The sequence below is a fragment of the Rhea americana genome, unplaced genomic scaffold (assembly GCF_003343005.1).
Source record: "Rhea americana isolate MKP2758 unplaced genomic scaffold, rheAme1 scaffold_561, whole genome shotgun sequence".
Lineage (NCBI taxonomy): Eukaryota > Metazoa > Chordata > Aves > Rheiformes > Rheidae > Rhea > Rhea americana.
The window spans coordinates 1-23,359 of record NW_028186714.1 but is presented as its reverse complement, the minus strand read 5'-3'; the positions used below and the strand labels follow the sequence as shown (position 1 = coordinate 23,359).

The window sequence follows — 23,359 nt, the reverse complement described above, 5'->3', positions numbered from 1 at the left end:
TTAATACACAAAGTGKCAACATCGGAAATTCCAGCACCAAGCTTTCAGTATTCAAGTGCCCTCAGTGGGAGGGGGGTGGTGGTTGTTGTTGTTGTTTAAACAAAACTTGAACAGATGGACAAGCTTAATGAGATTACTTTATAGCTTAAAATGTCTTCAAATTTGAGCATACAGTTGTATGTATGAGTGAGGTTAAAGTCTCCATGATTTTCTAGTATGGATAAAATGCTATAGTACAGATAAAGTGCTGTTTATAAACTGTACATTTAAACTTTCCACATAATCTGCTCTTCAGATCTTGAAGGCCAGGCTGGATTTACTATTACCTGTTATAACAGTTATTTGTTGATGTCTTTCCAGGAAGTGATTGGTAATGATTATGTTGGAACTGCTATAGTATTCAAGGTAAATTTTCTACTCTTTTCTAGTGAAACGTGATGTCCAAGAAAAYGATGAAGAAGCGGTGCAAGTCAAAGAGCAGAGCATCCTGGAATTGGGATCACTTTTGGCCAAGACGGGGCAAGCAGAAGGTGAGCCTGAAATAAACAACTGAGGTATTGGAAAAAAGATACGTACATGCGAATGAATTTAGCCTCCTTATTTCATAGGATAGAAGTAAAGCAGATTTAGACAGGCAAAGCTTTCTACTCTAAGAGACAGAATAGAAACTAGAAAACTAGATAAACAACAAAATATTAATCTCATGTTTTATGGCCCAATATTCCGAAAGATTCCTGATGCTCTGGAAAGTGTAGTTTATGAACCTTTGGCACGTAACCATTTTTGTGTGAGTAAAGTTTTGATAAGTTGTCATACAGGATATGAGAAATTTCTCCTTTGATTTGTTTTTAAAAATTTCAAACCCTTGTTTCAAAATGGAAAATTTGTCAAAAAGCCTTTTTTCACCAGCAGTTTCTTTCTCAATTAATTGATTCATCTGCTGAAACGACATTACATCAGAAAATCCTTGACCAACTCTACACAAGAGCAAAACTTGACAGTCCTCCTTTTTGTGAGTGTGAAAAGGCATAAATGGAGTAATGTTCTCTATTCAATGGTCTTTGAGTAGGATTCATTCATATCTTCTGTTTCCTGGAAAGCTCAAGGCAACATGTTTGTTGTTTTGTGCTCAGCAGTTTTGTTTTGTTTTTTTCTGAAGAATGCTTTTGCCTTTTGGGAGCACCTTTCACCTCAAGCATTTTAGAAGCTGATACACCACGTCCGTACAAAGAGCGTTCTGTCTGTGGCGGACAGTTGGCCCTGCTATAGCCKTGCTGTTTTCTAACTGTGCACAACAATAATTCAGAATGTGAAGTGAAGCRTGTGTGCTTTTAACAAACTGAAACTGGTTGGGGAAAACAGGCCAGCAGAACATTTAATCAAACTGAAATTCATCTGGGATGCCAAAGCTAATGTTAGAGTAGTTCATAGAAAGCAGTGTGAAGTCTCATGTAACAGCTGATCAAGATCACAGTTTTATATTTAGTCTGAAACCTTTACCTTTTGTCCTACTCTCTTTGTAAACATATATTTTGACTTGACTATTTGACTGATCTGCCCACATCTACATGTGTTTGAGCATTCTGGACACTGATCCTGCTGTGATTTGCAATTGAACAGAGCTTGTGACAAGTAGATTACTTGCACTTAAAGCAATGCTGGAAACAAAGGTGCTATTCATCTTACCTAAGTGTAGATGTTCACAGCTGATTTCCTAGTCAGGACTGCCTTTATAGTCAGTGGAAAAAAATAAGCCCTTCCAGCACACAGTTCATCTATTCCTACAGGGAGCATTTATTATAAGATAAATGGAGCAGGCTGTAAAAGTGTCTGTTGATTTAATTGAATTTTAAGGACCTTAGTTAGCTCGGGTATAGGTATCTGTGTCGTACCTGTGTCCTTTGCACTCTGATGTTTACTTCTGTAAAGATGACTAAACACAACTTTGCTCCTGCACCGAGGAAGATCATTTTGGGCTAGACTGGGGAGAAGTCATGAGAAGAGCAATTGGTCTCTCCAAGTAAATAATTTGATGTGGTGCTGGTTTACAGAAGTCTAAGAGAAGAGATCTCTTAGGTGCCCAATGGCTTCCTTGCTATTGCAAGATTTTGAGTATTTTTAAGTTTAAGACTAAGTCTGATACACAAGTAGGAAGAACTTTGGTGTATACCTACAGAATGGCTAGCTAATAGATCTCTGTGGGGAAAGCTAAGTCACTGAAAATGACAATGTTAATTTATCAAAACCAGGTTTATGAAGGAGTAAATGTAAAATGTATTTGATATCTATTAAAGAGAACACTAAACTGCAGAGCAAGTGCATTTTGAATGAAAGTAAATGGATTTGGCAGCATTAAGAAGCAAATTGCATATTTGTAGATCAGAATGAGATCACCGTACGTTCTGGAGATTTCTGGTGAAGCTGAGGAAAGAAGAAAGGGGATGCCACAGTTAAGAGGTGCACGAGCCCTGCAAAAAAGACCCTGCCACCTCCCCTTCTGTCATCTGCCTAGCGTGAAGTAGACTAGTAGAAGTGACAAGTAGTCAAGGCCAGCAACCTTGGTTGCTGGTACAACTGTTACACCTGGTACAATTATTCATAAAGATATTGGTAGAGGTAAATGCACCGATCTTCATATTCAACAGGATTGAATCTGGTTCCAGTTCTTGTTCCTGCAGAGCCTAACAAGAAAATTATTGAGACTGTGCAGTTCCTGGCAGGAATGAAATAGATTCCATTGTAGATCTCACCACATGAGTTTTAGCTAGTGAAATTTCTTCAACAAGTTCTAGACATTGCACTGGCTTGTTGGTTACTTTAAAGCGATAACTTCCCAGAGATGAAAGGGTCTGTGAGTTGCAGTGGGGAGAAAAGATCAGCTCCAGTTTGGTAGGATTTGACAGTTATGACTGCCGTGCCACTGGCTGGCTGAGAGTGTAAAATGAAACTGTAATCTTCAGAGAACTGAATTTTAGTGGAGAACAGTCCTTCTGTGAAAACAAGCAACCAAAAACAAATGGCCGTCTCTCTATCTGCTGGATAGAGAATAAGGTTTGAACTAGTAGATAATTACTTTTTTTCGAACAGTGCTAGATTTTGTAGCACTGCTTAAAACTATAGCATTGGAATAACTCTTTCAGATCAGAAATTCAGAAAACTTTTTCAGAGGCTGAACAGCAGACTTCATTTTCCAGGGCTACTGCTCATCAGCTCTCTAAAGTTGTCAATCATACCAAGCATTGCTTTCACTTAAAACCCTAAAAATAGTTGACAGTTACATTGATGGGAAAGAGACATTTCTATGGGAACTTTCAGCTTGCATGTCTGAATTTGTAGTTTGAAAAATATATGGATTTCCTAGCTGGCAACTTGGAATTTGCTTTCTAGTGAATTCTCAAGCAGCTGTTGAGCAAGTCTACAGAAAGAAGAAGACTGCAGTGTTTTTCATGTGATTTTTGTTCTGAAGTTCCTTTCTTTTGTGAAAGAATATGTTCTGCATTAAAAAAAGCATATCTTACTTGGTCGTGAGAAGCTGGTGTAATGCAGGAACCCACAGTGTTAGAAGTGGTGCTGTGTAGTGTTTGAGAATTGGTGGGCATTGGTGGAGTCTTGTTTATTCTGGGAAATTGGTAAGGAAGACTGAAAACTGGCTAATTCCTGGTTGCAGAGCTCAAAGCTAAGGATATAGTGCCGTGACCTGAACAGAAATGGACTTGCTCCCTGTGTTGTAATGCTRTGTTTTTAAGTGCTCGTATTAGTTGCATCAGAGAAGAAATAACGTAAGTGCCTGCCAGCAGCTGCTGGGGAACTCAAGTTTTTGTACTACTTCTCTTCCAAGCCCAACAAGCAGCCCAGCTTTCTAAACTCGTGTCGAGAGAGAGATTTGAGAGTAGCTCTGTGCAAAACAAATGTAATTAAATTGCCATGATGCTAGAAAAGCAGCTGTCTGCTGCTGTCACGATAGTTTGCTCACTGCATGCGAAACCATTGATGAAAATGTTTACTTTTCATTCAGATGATCAGGACTTGGCGTGTGCAAGTGGTGCTGTGGGCTGAGTAGTTTGCAGTGCAGTGTGTGTCCTCAAAGTGGAGGCAGTGCAGTTAAGATTGTCACGTGGCAGTGAGTGAACAGTGCTCCTTGTTGAATAAAAGCTGACTGCTGATTGAAGTTGTCATTCAGTGGGGCTCAATCTCTGAAGTTAAATTAGTACTAGCTCAGTTCTAGAAAAATCTGCACATGTATTTTTAGGCACAGAGAAAGTAAAACTTTTATGCCATTTTATGCAGTGCTGTCATAATGACTTGTTTTACTCCCTGTGTGAAGTCCTGATACTTCATTGTGGAATGAATCATGGTTTCTTGTCTTGCTGTTTGGAAAATAAGGCTCCTTTAGGATGTAAAGGCACTCTCGAGATTAATACGTTTCATTTGATCCAAAACTGCACTTCTAATTGCATAAAAATGTCAATACACCACTATTAGCATATGGGATAGAATAGGCTGTGCATTCAATATCTTTAACAATGTAAGAAATGCGATTATATCAGACTTGGTTTGATTTTTAAAAAAAATTTCAACCTATTTATATTAAATTCAGGTATCATTAAGATATTATAGGATAATTCTTTTACATTAATGCTAAACGAAATATGAAACAAACCTTGTTTTCAACTGTCTTCAATGGGATCCTTCAAAAGTGAAATTCTGCTCATACCCTTTATATACTAGGTGAAATAAAGCTGTACTGAAGGCTTTCATTTTAGTTTTGATTCCAATACAAATTTGGTATAAGGCATAATTAAGGTTTCTAAGTTGTTCAGTACAGTTTTTATATGGGAAGTAAGTTGTAATTTCAGTGTGTGACCCCACTGCCTTATGAGTCAGCACTGAACTGTGCACTTGCATGGTGCTAGTCTKCTGGAAGTATCATCTTCCGCATAAATGTAAACAGACATCAGCCCGACTTGCTGCTGTAGACTGTGTGTTGCTTATCACAGGAGAAGACTTTTAACTTGTGCTGCACAGATTCCACCATGTGCGTAGCTACCTTCTGCTTCCTTGAATTCTGAGTCCTGAAACTGCTGTGATGTTGACCGCCACGTTCCTTCAGTCTGTAGGCTGGCATGACATTTTAGTGTGTCTCCATGAAGACATTTACTTTGTTAGCTTGAGACTTTGTCAGTATAAAGTAACATGCAGACTAATGCATCCAGTTGAGTAAGCAAAGATCTAATCAGGTAAGGTGAGTAGCTGAAGCATTAAGAAATGTGACTTTTTTTCAGCAGTGGAGTGTGAAGTGTATCTGACTTTCTAGGGGGTAGGTAAGTGTGGCAGCTGAAAATTTTAAATTGTAGGTCAATAAAACACGCTTAAACTGTAAACTTCGTTACCCATTTTGTAGAAAAATCTCAAAGCATTTAAGACACTTAAGTCTTTAAAATGTGCCTGAGGCAAGTGTAGTTAAAAACAGTTTTATAATCAGCTTAGCCAAAGTAACAGAAAATGTGTGCTTTGTGGGTAAGACTAGAACCCACCAGTCATCTTTGCCAGTACTCTCCTTTACTGCAATTCACTCCCTCAGGTGACATTTTCACTGTTTTCCTGTATATGATGTTGAGAGACTGCTGTAAAATGTTGAGTGTAGTAAATATTACTGTGTACAGACACATTAAGTGCTCCAGTTGCAGTATAACTTTTGGCTGTGTGGTTGTATTTCATGACTTTTTTCTGGTATACAGAACTAGGAGGACTTCTGAAGTATGTTCGACCCTTCTTGAACTCAATCAGCAAAGCAAAGGCAGCCCGCTTAGTCCGATCTCTGCTTGATTTGTTCCTTGATATGGAGGCAGCAACAGGACAGGAGGTGAGATTTAAATTTCAGCAATAGTCTGTTCCTCAAAAGCTTGTTGTACTGGTACCTGAGCTAATTTGCTTTACACTGAACAATCGTTCATGTCAGGAAACAAATTCATTGAATGCATTTGGATATATTCTATTAATAAAACATTACATAATTTAAGTCACTCAGAACTGTGTTTTTCTGCAAGCCTCATACTGCTCTTACCCTGAGCGTTTTTCTTAGTTTTATGTTGCGTGCTGTTGAGTGTAGAGCATTCATAGTGTTTGTGGTATTAGAGGTGAGATGTGCTGTACTTACTCCAAGGAATAAGTGGGAGCAACATATGATGACACAGAGCTAGTGGAGCAAGTGTTTAAGGTCTGTTGAGGAGTAGGTGGGGTTAGAAACTGGTGAGTATTATTTAGCAGCTTTCAACTGCAGACTTGAAGGTGCTTTTTATGGGGACACAGCGCAGGGAATGTTGTTATTTTACAGAGGGTTTTTGAGGCTTGAAAGTTGCTTGTGAAGTAGGAGTGGAAAATATTTTGGAGCTACCAACTGTAAACTACTTCAAGTAAATGAACTTATTTTTCCTTATTCTGAGGCTTAATGTATATCACCACGAGAAAACTCGTTCAGTCCAAGTGCATAGTTAGGTTTTATTTCATTCTCATTAGCTCCCCAGAATAGGGATATTTTGTAGTCAAATGACTGTTGGTTATTTGGGAATGGGAAAAGGAGGGGAGTACTGACAATACCTTTTGTCCTGGATTTGACAGAAGAGATTAAGGGAGGAAGTCGGTTGAGACTGGGGTGTGGATTTGCAGGTGAGAAGAAAACCCCTTAAAGGACAAGGGAAACTGACTGGCTTCAGACTTTTTCTAAAAGTGACTTGATGTAAATGATGATATTTGGATGCAATCGGTGCCATTTCATGACAAGAACTCAAATTGGAGTAATGCTGGTGGAGATGTGATCCTGTTAGTTAAAACATTCACTTTCAGATGTATTTGGGAGTCAAACCCGAAACATTAATGAACTATAAGCAAGGTCCTTGATACAATAATCCTGGATACTATACTGCCTCACAAAAGTTCAGAGGGATAACTCATTGCTTCCCCAATGTAATATTTATCAAGACTCCTGAGAGTCCAGTAAAGCAATGGGCTTAAAAGTTTTTCCAACTCTTAGTACTATAGCTATCACAATGCAAAAAAAATGCTACCTCATGCTTTTTTTTTGTAAACTGCCCCCATTTAATCAGAAGTGACAGGGAGCTGACAAGTCCTGCTCTGTACAATAGCTGCAGATCAGCTCCAGAAACAGCTGACATTTGAGAGACCTCGGATAAAGGTGCTCCTGAGCCTAGCACTTCAGGATGACTTGTTGTATATAATAGGCCAGTACTAAATTGGCACCCTTTCTAATTGGGGTGGGTTGTGATTGCTTCATTCATCAAAGGAATGTCAGTGATCTTAAAAGTTTGAGAAGCCAGTTGGTTCTTTTACTTTGCTTTGAAGCTATAGATAAAACTTCTGGTGTCGGGTATGACTAGGTGTGGGTGCCTAACTCAGTTGTAAATAGTGGAGCCTGGGTACCTCTATAGCTTTACACCTTCAGTAGTTTTATATTCTGTTTATTTGAAGGCTGTAATTTTGTACTATGTCATGTACACACAGTGTGACTTATATTTAGGCCCTACAACACATGCATTTCATTTTCCTTCCTTTCTAGAACAATTAAAAATTTTATTCTTTCCATGACCAAATGAAATGGTGCAAAACAGGGCTGGAAAAAAACTCAGCGTCTTTTAGTCCATCCCTTGCCCTAAAGCAGAATCAGTTCTCACATACCCAGATGTTTTTATTTCAGACAAAAACACAGCTGTTTAAGATACACTATTAGGATTCCAGTAGTAATTTTTAACTGGTGAAACTTCAGAAACCCGATCTTTATTTTCATATTACAATGTGGGAGAGTTGTCACTGGTGGTCAGAAAAAGTTTTTGGAAGCCAAATGCGTTAGAAAAGCAATGGAAGAAGGTGGTCTATTTTTTGGTGACAGCTAGAGCTTAAACTACAACTTACTTGCCTTCTGAACTTCAGTTTCTGTTGCAATATGTGTTATAAGTAGTATAATATAGTGATCATCAGTTACAAGAGGCAGGAAGTTAATTTAATAATGAGAATAATGGAGGTATTTAGCACTGGCTATAGTCATTCTATCTCATTTTGCTTGATGTTTCTGTGAGTGTAGACTGTGGTGTCAGTGTAATGATACCTGAAGCTAAAGTGTATTTTGTGTGATTTCCATTGACTGCTTGCTTAACAGAGGTCACTTAACTTTGCAGTCTTGAGCTGCTTTTCTAGTCGATGGTAAACTGCATATTAGCTAGGTAAGACTGAAGCTGTGGTTCATCAAAACACTTGGGGTAAGTTTATTAGTTACTACAAAGTCCTCTGCTTCTAAGACTGCTGGCTAATCTCAAGGCTCATACAAAGTAAAACTGATCTGATGTTTAGCTGTGCTGATGTTTGGACTGGTATGACTTATTTCCTTAAACTGCATTGTGGAGATTCAGGCTTTGTTGTATTTTTGTGTTGCTTTGTAGGAAATGATTGAACCATACTGCTGTTTTAAAGAGGGGCAGCAGAAGGCTTTACAAATTTCTTTCTACTCCCTTTAAGGTTGACCTGTGTTTAGAGTGTATTGAATGGGCCAAATCAGAGAAGAGGACGTTCTTACGCCAGGCTTTGGAGGTATGTTACATTTTGGATCCCAAACCTATGTAATAACATCTTTCCTTTGTCAGTTTTAATTTCTATAAAAGTAGAGAACTTATAGCATGTTGCCCATTTCTTTGTGTTTGCAATGGAAAGACAATAAAGATTATTCTAAGGTTAGCAACAGTTCTTGAATAGATGCAATTGTACTCATAGTATTTAGATCTAGCCAATCTTCCAAATGGTCGATCTTGCAGAATTAGGCAGTATGATGTAGTGAATACAGTACTAATTTAGTGAAATCTGTGCAGATAAAACCAGAAAGTTTTGTTTTACAAAATAAATCTGTACTACCTTTTTCTGGCTTTCCTCACAGCAGTACCTTTTCTGTTCTCCAGGCGAGGCTGGTCTCTTTGTACTTCGATACCAAGAGGTACCAAGAAGCACTGCAGCTAGGTAAGTTTCCCGCTAGGTGGTAGTAGTAGATCTTTGCTTTGAAATTAGTCTTGAAGCTGACACAGGAAATGACCAACTACTGTAGTTTGTATAGGACTTGGACGTTGAATTCTCAGTGCTGTACCAAATCTGCTATCTTTTACTATAACCCAGTGGCAAAAGCTTTAAGAGAGCTCTTCATTCTCACCATGTGTTAATTTCAAGTAATTCTGGAAGCAAAGGGGAAATGTATCCAGTTCGAGGCTATCAGGTTTAGCTTCTGCTGTAACACACACTGTGTACTGCTGTGTTCAGGGTGGTTGAAGGGAGAAACAAGGCTTGCTCAAAAATGGCCTCTATAAAAATAGTAGTAATGCCAGAAAATGGCAAACCTCTAAGGACATAATTATACAACCTTCTGTGAAGTAGTGTAAGGCTTTAAGGATTTGCTTCCACACCACCTGAGATATGGTAATTAAGCATGTGAACTCTCCTACTCTGCTATAAAGCAGAGTAAAGCAGGTCATCTTAGCTCAACTCCCTTTGGTGCTTTACAAATGCTCATTTTGCAAATGACTGCAGTAGTGTAAGAGGAGGTTTTAGCAGGCTAAAGGGTATTTGCATGGACTACTCTGCCAGCTCAGCGGGTGGATGGAGCAGGGTTAAGGGATAGTTTCCTTGACATGGATGGAAGTGCTCATGTGGGGAGTGATGAGGCTTCACCAGAGACCCGAAACTATGGCAGCAAGAACATGTGGGATGTCCAATCACCTGGATGACTTGTATCTGATCAGAATGTAAAGTTATGTTAAGTACTCTGATACATGGACTTCAGTATCAAGTTAGAGTTGATCTGCATGCGGACCTCAGATTTAAACTGATCTGAATCCACACAGCAATGCTGTGCTTAAGTAATTTAATGACTTGAATGATAGCAGCACAGGTTAGGGAGTTGTGAATGCCTTTACCTACTCCAAAAGCCCTGTCCAGATATCAGCATTTTGAGCCAGCATTTCCATGTGGCTGGCCAAGAAGGACTGTGTCAGCAACTGAGGAGAATAGATGCAAGAAGAGAGTCTCTGCAGAGGAGAGGGTCCCTTCCCCTCCACCTAGTCATGCAGGTTCAGCTGTGGTTATCAGCTTCTTCCAAAGACAGCAAGGGGGGGATGAGGTGCTTATCTCTGCTTGCTTCCTAGCAGAAGATAAGGGAGAAGACCTGAAATTGGTCTGTAGATGTCTTGTGCTTAAAATATTCCTTCCTCATCCCAGATTCTTAGGACTTGCCTCAAAACCCTCAGTTCTCACTCTAGGGAAATGAATGGGAAAAGGCAGTATTTCAGGTTTGCTTGGAGCTCTGAATGTGAATGGTAAATCATACTGTCCTCTGGGAAAGTGGTATCAGAATGACAGTCTGAACTGCACAACCCATCCTTGACTTTCTGTTGAGCGTCTGCTGCCCATGATGAGGTGGCAGAGACATGCTCTCCACATACCCAGTTTCTTTCACTGCCCTCTTGCACCTCTAGTACAGAATTGGTTTGTTCTTCTCCAGTTCTGGGATAACACTGTACTACTATTATTTCTTCTCCTTTGTTTGGTAGCAAGTTCCTGTTATTGTTCCTGTTGGAACAACAGACTGTGTAAGCCTAGTCTCCCTTCCTGAAAGCCAGTACTGCTGTGGAAGAAGTAGTGTCACCTGGAAAGTCTCTTGGTTTGTGTAGTCACTGGTAGCGGATGCAGAGCAGGTTACAAAGAAACTTTTTCTTCTCCATTGCTAGGTTCTCAGCTTCTTCGAGAATTGAAAAAGATGGATGACAAAGCATTGCTGGTGGAAGTGCAGCTGCTAGAAAGTAAGACTTACCATGCCCTGAGCAATCTGCCAAAAGCAAGAGCAGCTTTAACCTCTGCACGAACTACAGCCAACGCAATCTACTGTCCGCCTAAACTGCAAGCAGCATTGGACATGCAGTCAGGTAAAGCACTTCAAGACAAGGGCAAAGTCTAGGACTAGTCATGCATCAGTTGACTGATATTTGTTCTCTCCTGAGTGAATCATAGAAAATGAAGCCAGACGGGGCCTCAGTACATCCGCTAGTCTGCCCAGCTGCCTCAAGGCAGAATCAACTATAACTACATTGTTTCTGACACATGTTTATTCAAACTATTTTAAAAAATGTCTAGTGCTGGAGATTCCATAACTCCTCTAGGTTACCCCATGTTAGTGTTACTGTAACATTGTTTCGGAGCTCATTTGTGAGTGCTTACCCAAAGCACACAGAGCTTGTCTGTCTTAACCACTTCACAGACTGCCAGTCTGTCAGTAGTGTCTGCAATATCAGGTGAATGATGGTGGGAAAGATAACCACAAGGCATACAAGAAGGGGGCAATGATCTTTTTTTGGTAGAACCACAATTTTTGTGGAAGTTCTTCTGAGTTTGCTGCCCACTGTCCTGAAGAGAGGACATGGATGCTCAGCACTTCTGACAGAAATAAGGTAAAGAGGGCACAGAAGAAATAATTCCTTTTACTGAGGTGCCAATGAAGCACTGGGCCAATTCCTTTCTCTTCTTCCAGTGGCATTCAGGATTAACTCTGGTGTCTGTCTGTTGTTCCTTTCAACAGGTATTATCCATGCAGCAGAAGAGAAGGACTGGAAAACAGCCTATTCATATTTTTATGAGGCATTTGAGGGCTATGATTCAATTGACAACCCMAAAGCCATCACTGCTCTGAAATACATGTTGCTGTGCAAAATCATGCTTAACATGTAAGTGGCAAATGAGTCTGCGTAGAACACTTCCTGCATTTGAATGAGAAAGACCTATCCTATATAAGACACTCCACTAAGAACTCTAAAGCAAACAACCTTTGCTGTCTGTGTTTGTTTATAACCTATTCATTGTTTGAAGTTTAGTAATTGTCTATGAATTGGGAATTTCTGAGACACACACAGGTTTAAGCTGGTCATCCTGTTGAATAAATGCTCTCTTCCCTTTCTTCCCTGGTCTAGCCCAGAGGATGTGCAGGCATTAGTGAGTGGAAAGCTTGCTCTGCGGTATGCAGGAAGACAGGTATGGAAACTTAATATTTTCTATCTTCCTATTTTTGAGAATATTCTTTTTGTCAGGAATTGTTGTCTTTTCTTACCAAAAATCCTACTTCAAGTCCCAAAAGTTTTTGTTGCTGTTGTGCTTAGGAATTTAATACTATCATTTCTGAGCATCCTGAGCCAGATTCCAGAACTGATTAAATTATCATAAGTCAATTTACTTCAAAAGAAATACAGTGATTTTCACCAGCTGAGAATCTRGCCCTTCTCACTTCATTTTCTCTTTGTGTTTTTCTCCTGCTGATTTCTTTATGAACTACTAAATGCCTAATGCTGTAAGATACTGTCATCTCAACACTAGACAAATGCTCTTGAGCCGCAGACCTGTTGTATTTAAATYGGAGCTATGCATTGTTCTTACTTGGGTCGTAGCAAGTCCCGTTCACAGCAGCACAGCTGAGCAGCTTGAGACCTAGATGACTGTAAGGTGGAAGTCAAGCAGCTGGGGACTTGTTAAAATCAACTGCTTGTTCTAACATGTTAACTTGCCAGTCTGTGAATGCCACCCTCATATTAAATCCGAGAATGCTTATAAAAAGCGCAGGGCCAAGAGCTTGGAGTGCTAGGGTCTGAGCCAGGCTTGCACAGTGATGCTCTCAGTGGCTTTGGTTGGTGAGGTATTTGCTTTGACTTGGGAGGTAATGCCCACCTACCTCACAGAGGACTGGGAAAGTTATTAAATAGAGGAGGATGAGCACAGAAAGCACAAGGGCTTGAAAAGAGCCTGAAGTGGAAAATTGCATTATCCCTGATGGATTGTGAAGGGCAGCCCTGGTCCTGCTTCRTCCCCTTCTCTATAATGACTGCTAAGTTAGAGGCTCCTTCCGGGCACTGAAGAATCTCAGCTGTCCTCTGCGCTGTCCTCCTGAGACAACAGTGATCATAAGTTCCTGCAGCAGCTGTGAAGACTGAGGTTAGGGAGCAGAGAGAATGTGGACAGCCTTGGGGCAGTTCAGTGAGAGAGATGATAACAGAAGCCTGGGCCTCATGCACCGTTGCCTCCGAGCTGTCCTAGTTTTCTAATGTGCTTGTGCCTCTCACCACTTGGAAACGATTGTTCCAGCGATGTTACAATTCTGTATAGTATAAATACAGTAGTTTGGTTGTGGCTGGGTTTTCTTTCTTTCAACAATTGCCTAGTAGACAAGGGTTTTTTGATGCTATCCATGATAGGGTATCAGTAAGACTTTTGCCGTGCTTCTGTTCCTCAGCAGGGGCAATGTTACATTCTGAAGGAGAGAAATACAACTTAAGGGCTAAAAATGGCCATGTTCACAGATTAAGCAAGTGCCAAAATGTGCATTTTCCTTAAAAATTGTATCTTACTTGCTCCCAACCCGCAACCTGATAGGACCTGCAGCTGGTATTCTTAAGCATTGCAAAACTCGAGTTCTTTGTTGACATGAAGCTGATTTCATGCTGTGTGTCCTGCAGCTGTTTTGTATGTTCTCTTTATTAGCAGCTGTTCTTACTCAGTGTGTGGAAGTAAAATTGACAGGGCTTTGTAGCAAAAGGAACGTTCCCTCTACTTCTTGAGTGCATTTTCTATAAACTGCACAGTTGTCATAATAGCACTGAGAGGAGAGCATCCAGAAAAATAACCTACTGTTATTTTTTTCTCTGCAGACAGAAGCATTAAAATGTGTGGCACAGGCCAGTAAGAACCGATCACTGGCAGATTTTGAAAAGGTGAGAAGAGAAGGGTAGAACGTGAGGACTGGCTGGACAAAACATTGAGATTCTGTTTGTAGGAGTTTTTATATCCCACAGCACGAAACCATAACAGCATTCATAGAAAGCAAACAGTGTGTCAAGTACAGTCTGACTGAAGCAAATACCCCACAATAATCAATGGGTTTGGTTCCTGCAGCATGGGGAGTAGTAGCCTACTTGAAACTAGATTTGGGATTTTTGGAGAGCCAACTCGGAACCAGCTGCCTGTAATTTTGTTGCTGTTCATTGGGATTTGTACCTTCCTAAAAGTGTTTCTGAATACAGCAAGAACGCTGCAAAGATAGAGGAGAGAATTCCCACGTCAGGAAACAATTCTGTTGTGCTGTTTCCTCACTGAAAGCCAGAGGTGCTGGCTTGCTAAGCTCCAGCAATGTAAAGATGGAAGATACCTGTTTCCAGGTGCTTAAAGGCTGTTATGCTGTCATGAYCTCCTGGCCTTCTATCTAAGTCATGGGATTGGATTAACCACTTCTGCTGTACTGGGCAGGGAGGGAAGACTGCATTTCACCCTCTGAAAGGAGACTGGTTGCTATCGGAATTATTTGTTCCCACCCTGTCTCCTGCAGGCTCTGACAGACTATAAGGTGGAGCTCAGGGACGACCCCATCATAAACACTCACTTGGCTAAGCTCTATGATAACTTATTGGAACAGAATCTGATCAGAGTCATCGAACCCTTCTCCAGAGTACAGGTAAGCGTATCCAAAAAGCACACTGAAGTGCTTGCACCTCTGTCTCCTGCTGTTGGTGTGAAACTAGATGAGGGATTTGCTCCCAAACAGAATACTTTTTGCTCCGAATAACCTCTGATAGCTGCTCAGCACATCCAGAGCTCAGAATTCATCAAGTTCAGCTGAAAAATTATAAGTAAAGGGCTGATGGGAACTTGGGAAGACCCAGAGTTCTGAAATTGTTGTCTTCGCTTATTTACTGCATCCTGAAAATGGGATATGCTTTTAACACTGAAGGTCATGGTGTTTGGCTTTTTAAAGGGCTCTTTTAGGGTGTGGGAAAAAGCTGGAATAATACTAATCTTAGAGATGAAATGAGTTATTTCATGTTTAACAGTGAAATTGTTTTCATTGTCTGGCTCATGCCTAGTTCATCTTCAGTTAGAAATAGATATGAAATCTGAAAGAGATGAAGCTTTTAAGTGAAGCCATTGTAGATTTTAGACCAGAGTGTTGACAGGTCCCTTAACTGTTACATGGAAGAGCCCCATACCTGTGTTGCATAGCAAAGGTATAGCTAAAGATTCATTTAACTGTATTGATCTCTCTTATAGATTGAACACATATCCAGCCTCATCAAGCTCTCAAAGGTAAGAACATTGCTAGAAATCAGTGACATGTCTTAAAGGCCAAGGAACTGAGAGGTCAAATTGCATTTACCACCAAGAAATAAATGTAGGTTATTAAACTTGGCAGGTTGGCTCCACAGCAGTTAGAGGCAAATATCACTTGAGAACCGAACTTAATACCGACAGTTTCCAGGGGTCATTTAACTGGCTACCTCTACGCTAAGACTTCCTTTAACATCACCTTCTTTCGCATAGTCTTATTCCCTTTGTCAGCAYTTGCTTCCTTACTGAAGACAGATCTTCCTTTGCTGTTAGAACCTGTAACCWCTTCAGTTTACCCTGTTGACCTGCATTTAATCCTCATGAGCCTGCACAGAGGAGTCTTTCTGAGACTCTTAAAATACGGGATCCAGCTAGCCTCTGTGGTTGGAATTTCATTAGGGATGTGCAGGTCACACTGACTATTGTACAAACTGCTTTAAAGACAATCCTAACCGCTGCTGCCACCGCCTTAGATTCCTAAGATTTAAATTTTAGGAAAATCCACAACAGTCTTCAGTCTGTTGCATCCCGAAGTGCTTTTGCCCTGTACTGTCATTAAGGCTTGTGATTTGGAACTGTTGTGGGCTGCAGCCTGCACAGTAGTTATATCATCTCTCCTCCTTTTATATCTGTGAAGCCTTTTCCTAGCCCAGCCCTTGGTGTTTAGTACCTGCTTAGCAGTTTGAGTAAAACTAGACTGCAGTTTCTTAACTACAGCTCTGTGTCCTCTGTCCAGAGAATGGAAGAGGAAGAACTGATTCCCATGGGACCCCTGATTGGAACTGGGCAGGAGATAGTCTGTGTTGAGTGGCTTCCATACAGCTTGGCCAGCACCTCACTAAGTATTTGCTGAACCAGGCTAGAATGCTCCAAAACCCCTAATGAGTCATGCTTCTGTGAAATGACAGATGCATTGTCTTCTGTGGAACAGGAGGGCAAAAGCATCCTGGTGCTCTCATCATTAAAAGTTAGTGCTTACTACCATAAGCGTTAGAGGATTGGAAATTATCAAAGCAGCATGCAAGAAGAGATCTGTCCTGATGTCATGTTCTGTGATAAAATTACTTCATTGAAGCATTGCTTATATCCTGCCAGGGCTGTTGAGTATGAAGTAGTAAAATTCAGTTCTTTGTATAGTTCTAGGAGGCTTTTAATTCTTCTGCTTTGATTTCAGGCTGATGTAGAAAGGAAACTGTCACAGATGATCTTGGACAAGAAATTTCATGGTGAGTCTCTGTGTCCTTCAAGTCTCTACTCTTGCCACTCACAGTCAGCCTGTGTATAAGAAAGTTGTGGCTAGCCTCCTCCTCATCACCGCATCTTTGAGCCTCAGGTGTCTTCCTTAGACTGCTTTTACTTCAGATGGCAGACAGGCAGGCTAATGGGTGCTGCAGGAAGTGATGGGTTTGTCTGTGACATATGGAGTAACCAGCAGTTTAAGTGCTGCCCTTGAGATGAGTCTTCTACATTGCCTGTTGTGACTGACCTTAAAATGCTGAGATCACTGGGTAGCTACTAGGAAGCAGTGTGCATCTCATAGGTAGTTTCTACTATAAGCCAGAAAGGCTCTCCAGAAATTATACTTGCTATTGGCTATTGCCATTGCTCTTTTCATCTGCCATCATTAAGCTTGAGGGTTAATTTCTCACAAATCAGAAACCATAGTTAATTCCTTATTTGCTGCAACTGCATTCAGGGACAGTTGTGAGCCCATTGGTGGGCTATCTAGCAAAGATGTGCTATTCCGCCTTGGTGSTTAGTGGAATATGCTGCTTATTGCTAAAGCAGCTGCTTCTTGGTAAATCCTCTGCCTCTGTGAGGTGGTCTGTTAGCAGCCACGAACCATTCATACTGTTGGGCTGTTGCTTTTCAAGTGGGGCAGAGATCCAGCAGTTGATCCATGCTGGCAAATAGTGATACCAGTCTGAACCGCTGCCCGTTGTCCACAGCATTAACAAGGCAGCTGTGGAGATGAGAGCTGAGTGTGATGCAGAGCACGTGATGCCCCTAGCTGTTGTCTTCCTGGCCTTTCTCTGCCATGTGAACTTGCTGAAGAAGATCAGCAGGTCCTGGTAGGGAAGAAAGATGGCTTTGGGGATACGGCACTGGGTCTGCATTCACCAGAGCAGTRTGTGGAAGGCTTGAGACCCCCGCCTGTAAAATGGAGATGGTCACCGTCCCCAGTTGATTTGCACTGAGAGCGTTTTGTGCAGGAATGCTTCTTAACGTATTCGTCAGGGCACCCACTTGGCATAATTGATTGGTTTGGTTTTGTCTGGGACTACAAGAGGCTGTTCCRCTAATGAGCCCTCAAGGAAACAGCTCCGTTCTTGTTTACATTGTCCCTACTGTCAGCTTAAAAAGCCCTCTTGAAATGGCTAAGCAGGATGAATGGGAGCTGGCTAAGATGTGTTGGTTAGAGAATAGCTCAAAAATTGCGGAACCCAGCTGCAGTGCCCATCTGGCACCTGGAAATAGTCTAATTAAAAATAGTGTCTTTGCCTTCCACTAGTGTCTGGCTTGCTGAGCCGTGCTGCTCGGCACATGGGCCTTGAGGAAGCAGGTAGCTGTTAGGGAGTATGCAGTCATAAATATTCTCCTCGATGTGTTTTTAGGCTGCTCTCTGGTCCCTTTATTCTGSGTATGCTTCCACTACTGCAGTCTGACAAAATCAGTCAGCTAGTCTAATAAAACATATTAGCCCCTTCCAAACCTGACGCATCGGAGCGAATGCTTGTTGGGTACATCCCTGCATGCCTAAAGTCTGGAAGACCCCTAAGAAATGATGTGATCTGCTGAGCGTTACACTGGTAACCGAAGCTTTGTTTTCATAGGCATCCTTGACCAAGGCGAGGGAGTCCTGATTATCTTCGATGAACCCCCAGTAGACAAAACTTATGAAGCTGCCCTTGAAACTATTCAGAATATGAGTAAAGTAGTGGATTCGCTCTACAACAAAGCCAAGAAGCTAACATAGGTGAGTGCATGCAGGAGCTGGAGGTCCAGCTGCTCTGGACCTGTCGTTTCCCCGGGCCAAGGTGCAGTCTGTGTCCTTGAGGCTTGTTTTCTTTCCTCTTGATTGACATGGCTCTGTTTTCTCTTGCAGAGTTGAATTTGGTAGCTGTCATTTGGAGAGTGTGTGTGACAGGAGAGTGAAACCTTTGGGAAAATGTTAGGAGACTTTTTTCTTTGTTCTACTTTTCGCTTGGAAAGTTTTTAAACTTCCTCATCCGGTGCATCTTGTATTCCATACGATGCGTGTTCCAGTTTCCATGTAATCTTTACTGGCCGAACTTTGTATCTGGGGGGGGAATATTGTTTAAACAAAGAGGGTATTCTAAATAAAAGGAAAAAGGCTTACACTACCTAAACATGTGCTTTCCACTTCCTGAGGGATGTCAGAGAGTTAAGCAGGGACGAAGTTTTGTTACCATTAGGTGCCCAAAACAGTTTGTTTCATCTCTCCCTCTACTCTGAAACCTGAGACTTACTGACAGTGTATAAGCAGCCAAGTTTATTCCATTTGTACTGAACCAAAAAACCCTAAATGTACAGACTGCTGGTTTATTTTTCAATCTTGAATAAGGCCTCTAATCCCCTCAAAAGCAGCTCCACAATGATTTTCCTGAAGGCTTTCACACCCGAGGAACCTGCTTCAGAATTGTCATTGTGCCGTGCTAACCTGGACTGACCCTGCGCAGCCAAAAACTTATTAGCGACAGCTGCAGCCACTGATTAGACCATTAGGCCAGTTTCTAGCAAAGGGAACAGCACAGGTTTCCCCTGGAGGCCTGTATTGCATGCTATTGTTTTAAAAATAGATTAGATTTTAAATGTTTTAGCCCTCCCCCCCACCTGCATTGGTAGGAAGAACAGGTGAGCAGGCGTTCCCTGAGTATTCACCTCCCTGCGAGAGCCAAACCTTGTCCAGCAGGGAGGTGAGCTGCTGCCCTGGGCGCTGATCAGACTGTCGTTATTTACCTCTGCTGTATAGTGTTTCTTTTAAACATCTGATGTGAGACAGCTTGGCCCTTCTGGAATGACCTAGTGTAGCACTTGCTGGGGAGCTTCCTCGTTACTGTTCCAAAGTAATATATGTGGGGGGTGGAGCACGGTGTATTCCAGCATGTTTCATTTTATGGTGAGATTACTAGCTAGGTTTTAATGCCATTTGGGCAGTGTAAGCTTCTGCATCTCTGTCCTGCTAATCTTTTATTTTTCCTTTCCCCTCTGTTTCCCTTTCTCTCTCCCTCTCCACGTTTTCTTACTAAATTTATATTTTGTAAAAGGATTCTGTTTTATCAAGAAATATTTTGTCTTCACACTGAATCTTAGACTGGCTGATTTTTCTGCTTTCTGTTCACATTTTAACCTTCTCCAACATTTTTTTTTAAAAAAAAAAAAACAAAAAACTTTCCATCTCATCCAGTCAGTCACTGTTTGGGTTTTTGGCACCATCAATATCAAATGTACAAACGGTTCTTGCTAACCAACACCAGGTATATCTGATGTTCAGATGAGTTCCAATAAAATAATTTTTTTTTCAAAATCCGTCTCCTGTCTTCAGCTGTTGAGGCAGATAATGTGCACGTTTGGTGCCGTTTTTCTTTTAGCTAAGGGAAGTGCGGCTTGCGACGCTTGGAAAAATCTGTCCAGAGTTCACAAAAGCACCTTCAGCGACAAGACGACATTTCCGAGACGCTGAGCGTAAGAGATCATGTTTTAAGCAGCAGCACAAAAGATTTGTGGATGGTTACCCGTTCCTGGCAGAGCAAGTTTGAGCTTTACAAACTGAAGAGATCTTTTAATTTGTTTTTCTTTTAATTATAAAAGTTTAAAAATTAATTCCACCTGGCCTGATGCACCTCTAGCCTTTCTTGAAAAAGCTCTGATTTCTTTTGGAGAAAGAATCAAACTGTGTAGAGCAATGCAGTGCATCTTAAGGCTAAAGAGGATTTTTAGTGTTCTGTCTAACCGATGTGAAATCTGTAGATTTCATGTGTCAAACTCATACATCAACATCTGGTTGAGCTAATGCAGGTCTTTGGCAAGAAATTTGGTCTTTAAATAATGACCTCAAGAGATGGAAAAATCTGGCACACTGCTTGGTAGTTTGTTTGGAAGATCATTCAAGCCACTTTCCTAGGTAAAAGGCATAAGGACCTTTGGTTGTTTTCGGGGGGAGGATTTGTTTTGGGGGAATCTGCTTGTTTCTGGATTGTTTCAGATTCCAACATAAGCTCTTGCTGTGCCTTGTCCACTRGACTGAAAAGCTGTCAGTGACCTTCCCACCTGCATGTATTCATAACCGTAGTCGGAYTTCCCCTCAGCTTCCCTAAAATTGAATCAAATGTCTTCAGTTTCTTGCCGTACAACTTTTCTGAGCCCTTTTCAGCTTCTCCTCTTGAGAAGGGAAGCTGGTGTGCTGCTCGCGCAGCCGGGACCTGGCAGCCTGGCCGTGGCCTTGGACCATGAGGATGCTGCTGCCCGGCTTCAGGTGCCGCTTCCCYGGGCAGCGCCGGCTTGACAGTCGTGCAGCCAGCCTGCATCTCGCTGTGGGCTACGGATGGGGACGTATGGCTGCGGTGCTAACGCGTGTAGGGAGAAAAATGGAAAGGACTTAATTCCTGTTCTTATGCATGGCTTTGGTTTCAGTGGAAATGTATTTCTACACTTCTTAATAGGGTTTTGAACTATATATAGCTTGTAAGATACTTCCCAAAAGCTGCTCTGGCCAGTTCACTGTAATGCCACTTAAGCAGTGTTTTTCCTCGGGGATGCTGAGCAGCGRATATGAATCACTGATTTTAGGTCGCTAATCTTAGGTGAATCAGTGGAAATTCATTCATGGAAATGGATCGGAAGCCTCTGGGCGCAGCAATTACGCTAGCAAAGTGTGGAGATGGAGAAGAGTAAAGAGGTTGCCGTAAAGTCACGCATGCCCTCAGCAACAACAGCATCCAGGCCTGGTTGCTATTTCTCAGAGGGCAAGGAAAATATATACAGGGTCCTAACCAGCAGCTAATAACTGGGGGGCCCAGAAAGGCCTCTCTGCTGGAGGACGAGAGGATGGGACTCGGAGCACCAAAGTTACAGCAGGTCCGCAGTGATGCTGTCTTCAGCATAGCTTGGCTCCCTCGTGCTCAAGAAGGGGGGTTAAGGAGGGCTAATTGCACATTAGTYGGTCAAACGGTCGGAGGAAAGCTGGGGTTTTCCGAGCCGTCTGAGAGCCTGTGTTCCAAGTCCAAGTGTATTAAAATTAGGGCCAAAAAAGCTCAAATGTTAGGTCTCGTTAAACCCCTTTGGCTTAAGCTTCAAAAGGCTTAACTTAAAAAGCAAGCGTTGACACAAAGGCAAGTTTCGTGCCGCTTGGGACCGTGCGGTATTTTTAATGAACAAAGAGATTTCTTAGTAATAACCAAATTCAGGAGTGCCAATCGGACTAGATCTGCACAGTCTATTTCTGACCATTAGGCAGGAGGCCTTTAAAACTGTTTACCAAAAGGGATATATTTCTCTTTTGACCAAGCCTTCTRAAAACCTTCCTGGCTCCAAAACTGGTTTATGAGAAGCAGACAGCACTTCTGGGCATGAATCACTAATGGGACAAAATGTTACTTTAAAGAAGCAGCTGGGTTTTTAGGGCCCAAGCGGGGCTGTATCTGCTGTGCTGGTGCTCTGGTTGGAGCAGTCGAGGAAGAGGTGCCGGGCTAACGCCACCCTTGCTCCAGGACRAGGACGCGGGACTCGAGTCTGCTGAATGCCGGGCTGGCGGTGACCGTGACGCACCRGTGGCAGCCGTGCTGCAGCGCTTCGCCCGGGGCTTTCCTTCGGCAGGCTGGCTCTCGTTCGGTGCGAKCGTGGATTTTTCGAGCCCTGCTCGGCGGTGCTGACGCCGCTGAGCGTGGTCTTCGCGGTGCGGACTGGGGTCGCCGAGCTAAAGGTGCTCAGAAAAACGATGCTGCAGCTTGGGCGTGAAAAAGAGGGATCCATCGAAAAATCTCCTGGGTTTGGCTTTGTACTTATGGCCCAAAGCCAGCTGCAGGGAGACTACGTGGCTGGGAATGCCCGGGTGAGGCCACCTTAGGATAGTTTTGGGTGGTTTGGGTGACGACGGCCCTTTTCTCTTTCTCSCCCTCCTTCCCGGCAGGTTCTCGGCTCCTTGTGCGCTGGGACGATGCCATCGTGCCCGACGGCTRCAGAGGCCAAGGTGGGAGATGCTCGGCGCTTTCAGAGACTCCTGCATCCTTGGAAGGGGACAGAGGCAGCGGGGGCTTTTGGGCGCAGATACACGCCTGCTCACCAGCCTGCGGCTGAACCCGGCACCACGGGGCCGGCACCTTTTAAAACAGAGCAAAAAGCCGCCGGAGAGCAATCCTGACGCTTGTTGAATTGCCACTTGCAGGATGAATGACCTGAACCGAGAGAAGGGCAAATAGCTCAAGAAGTCAAAGTATTCAAAAAGCTGGGTTAGGAAGCGGGGGGAGCGGCTGCTGCGAGCAACAGGCTTCGGCATCTCCCTTTCCGAGAGAAGCCTTTGACAGCCTTTGAGTGTCGCTGCAGCTCGCCCAAAGCCGCGGGCGGCCGTGGATTTTCACCGGCGCCGGCCGGGGGGGCCGCTTTGCGGCCGCTGTGCTCCTCGCTGCCCGTGGGGGGGGGGGCCAGGACCCCCGCTGCCCCAAGCCCTTGTGGTTTATTAAAACCCACTTTGAGACGGAGGCTGTGGAGGCCCGAAGCCAACCCGCTCCGTCTCCAGCACCTTTCCAACGCCGCTGCCTTTCGCCGCAGGCGCCGAACTCGGGCTTTGCGGGACGAGCTGCACAGCCAAGGGCGAAGCGACGTTTCAGACGCCTGGCGCGGGGGTTGTCTTTGGTTTGTCCCCTGCCAGGCTCCAGCCGAGGCCGCGCAGAGCTCGCTGCCCCACGGGGCTGGTGCTGCCCCACGGGACTGGTGCAGCCCCACGGGGCTGGCGCTGCCCCACGGCTGTGTGCTCGGGGCGCCGGGGTCCTCGTCCCAGGGGCACCGGCTCCAGCGTCCGGCCAGCACTCGGTGCCCTTGGCCTCGGGCCTCAGCCCTTCCCGCCAGCCCCGCTGGGACCCCCCGGGCCGCCGTCACCCGGGCGCCTGCGGGGCCCCGGGACGAGCCGGGACCGGCGGGTTCCCACGGCGGCACCGCC

The 23,359-nt window shown here is 43.2% G+C and overlaps 1 protein-coding gene across 1 annotated transcript; it reads left to right on the top strand.

The window, feature by feature from the left end:
• Positions 1 to 412: 412 nt before the first annotated feature.
• On the top strand, positions 413 to 19,732 carry PSMD11 (proteasome 26S subunit, non-ATPase 11; the record flags this gene model as incomplete). Its single annotated transcript, XM_085318922.1, has 13 exons — positions 413 to 530; positions 5,739 to 5,863; positions 8,527 to 8,598; positions 8,961 to 9,018; positions 10,776 to 10,970; positions 11,621 to 11,765; positions 12,009 to 12,069; positions 13,734 to 13,796; positions 14,408 to 14,533; positions 15,127 to 15,162; positions 16,358 to 16,409; positions 18,018 to 18,160; positions 18,290 to 19,732. Coding segments are annotated over 12 exons (1,194 nt in total), but the record flags the coding sequence as incomplete, so codon positions are not given.
• Positions 19,733 to 23,359: the final 3,627 nt, after the last annotated feature.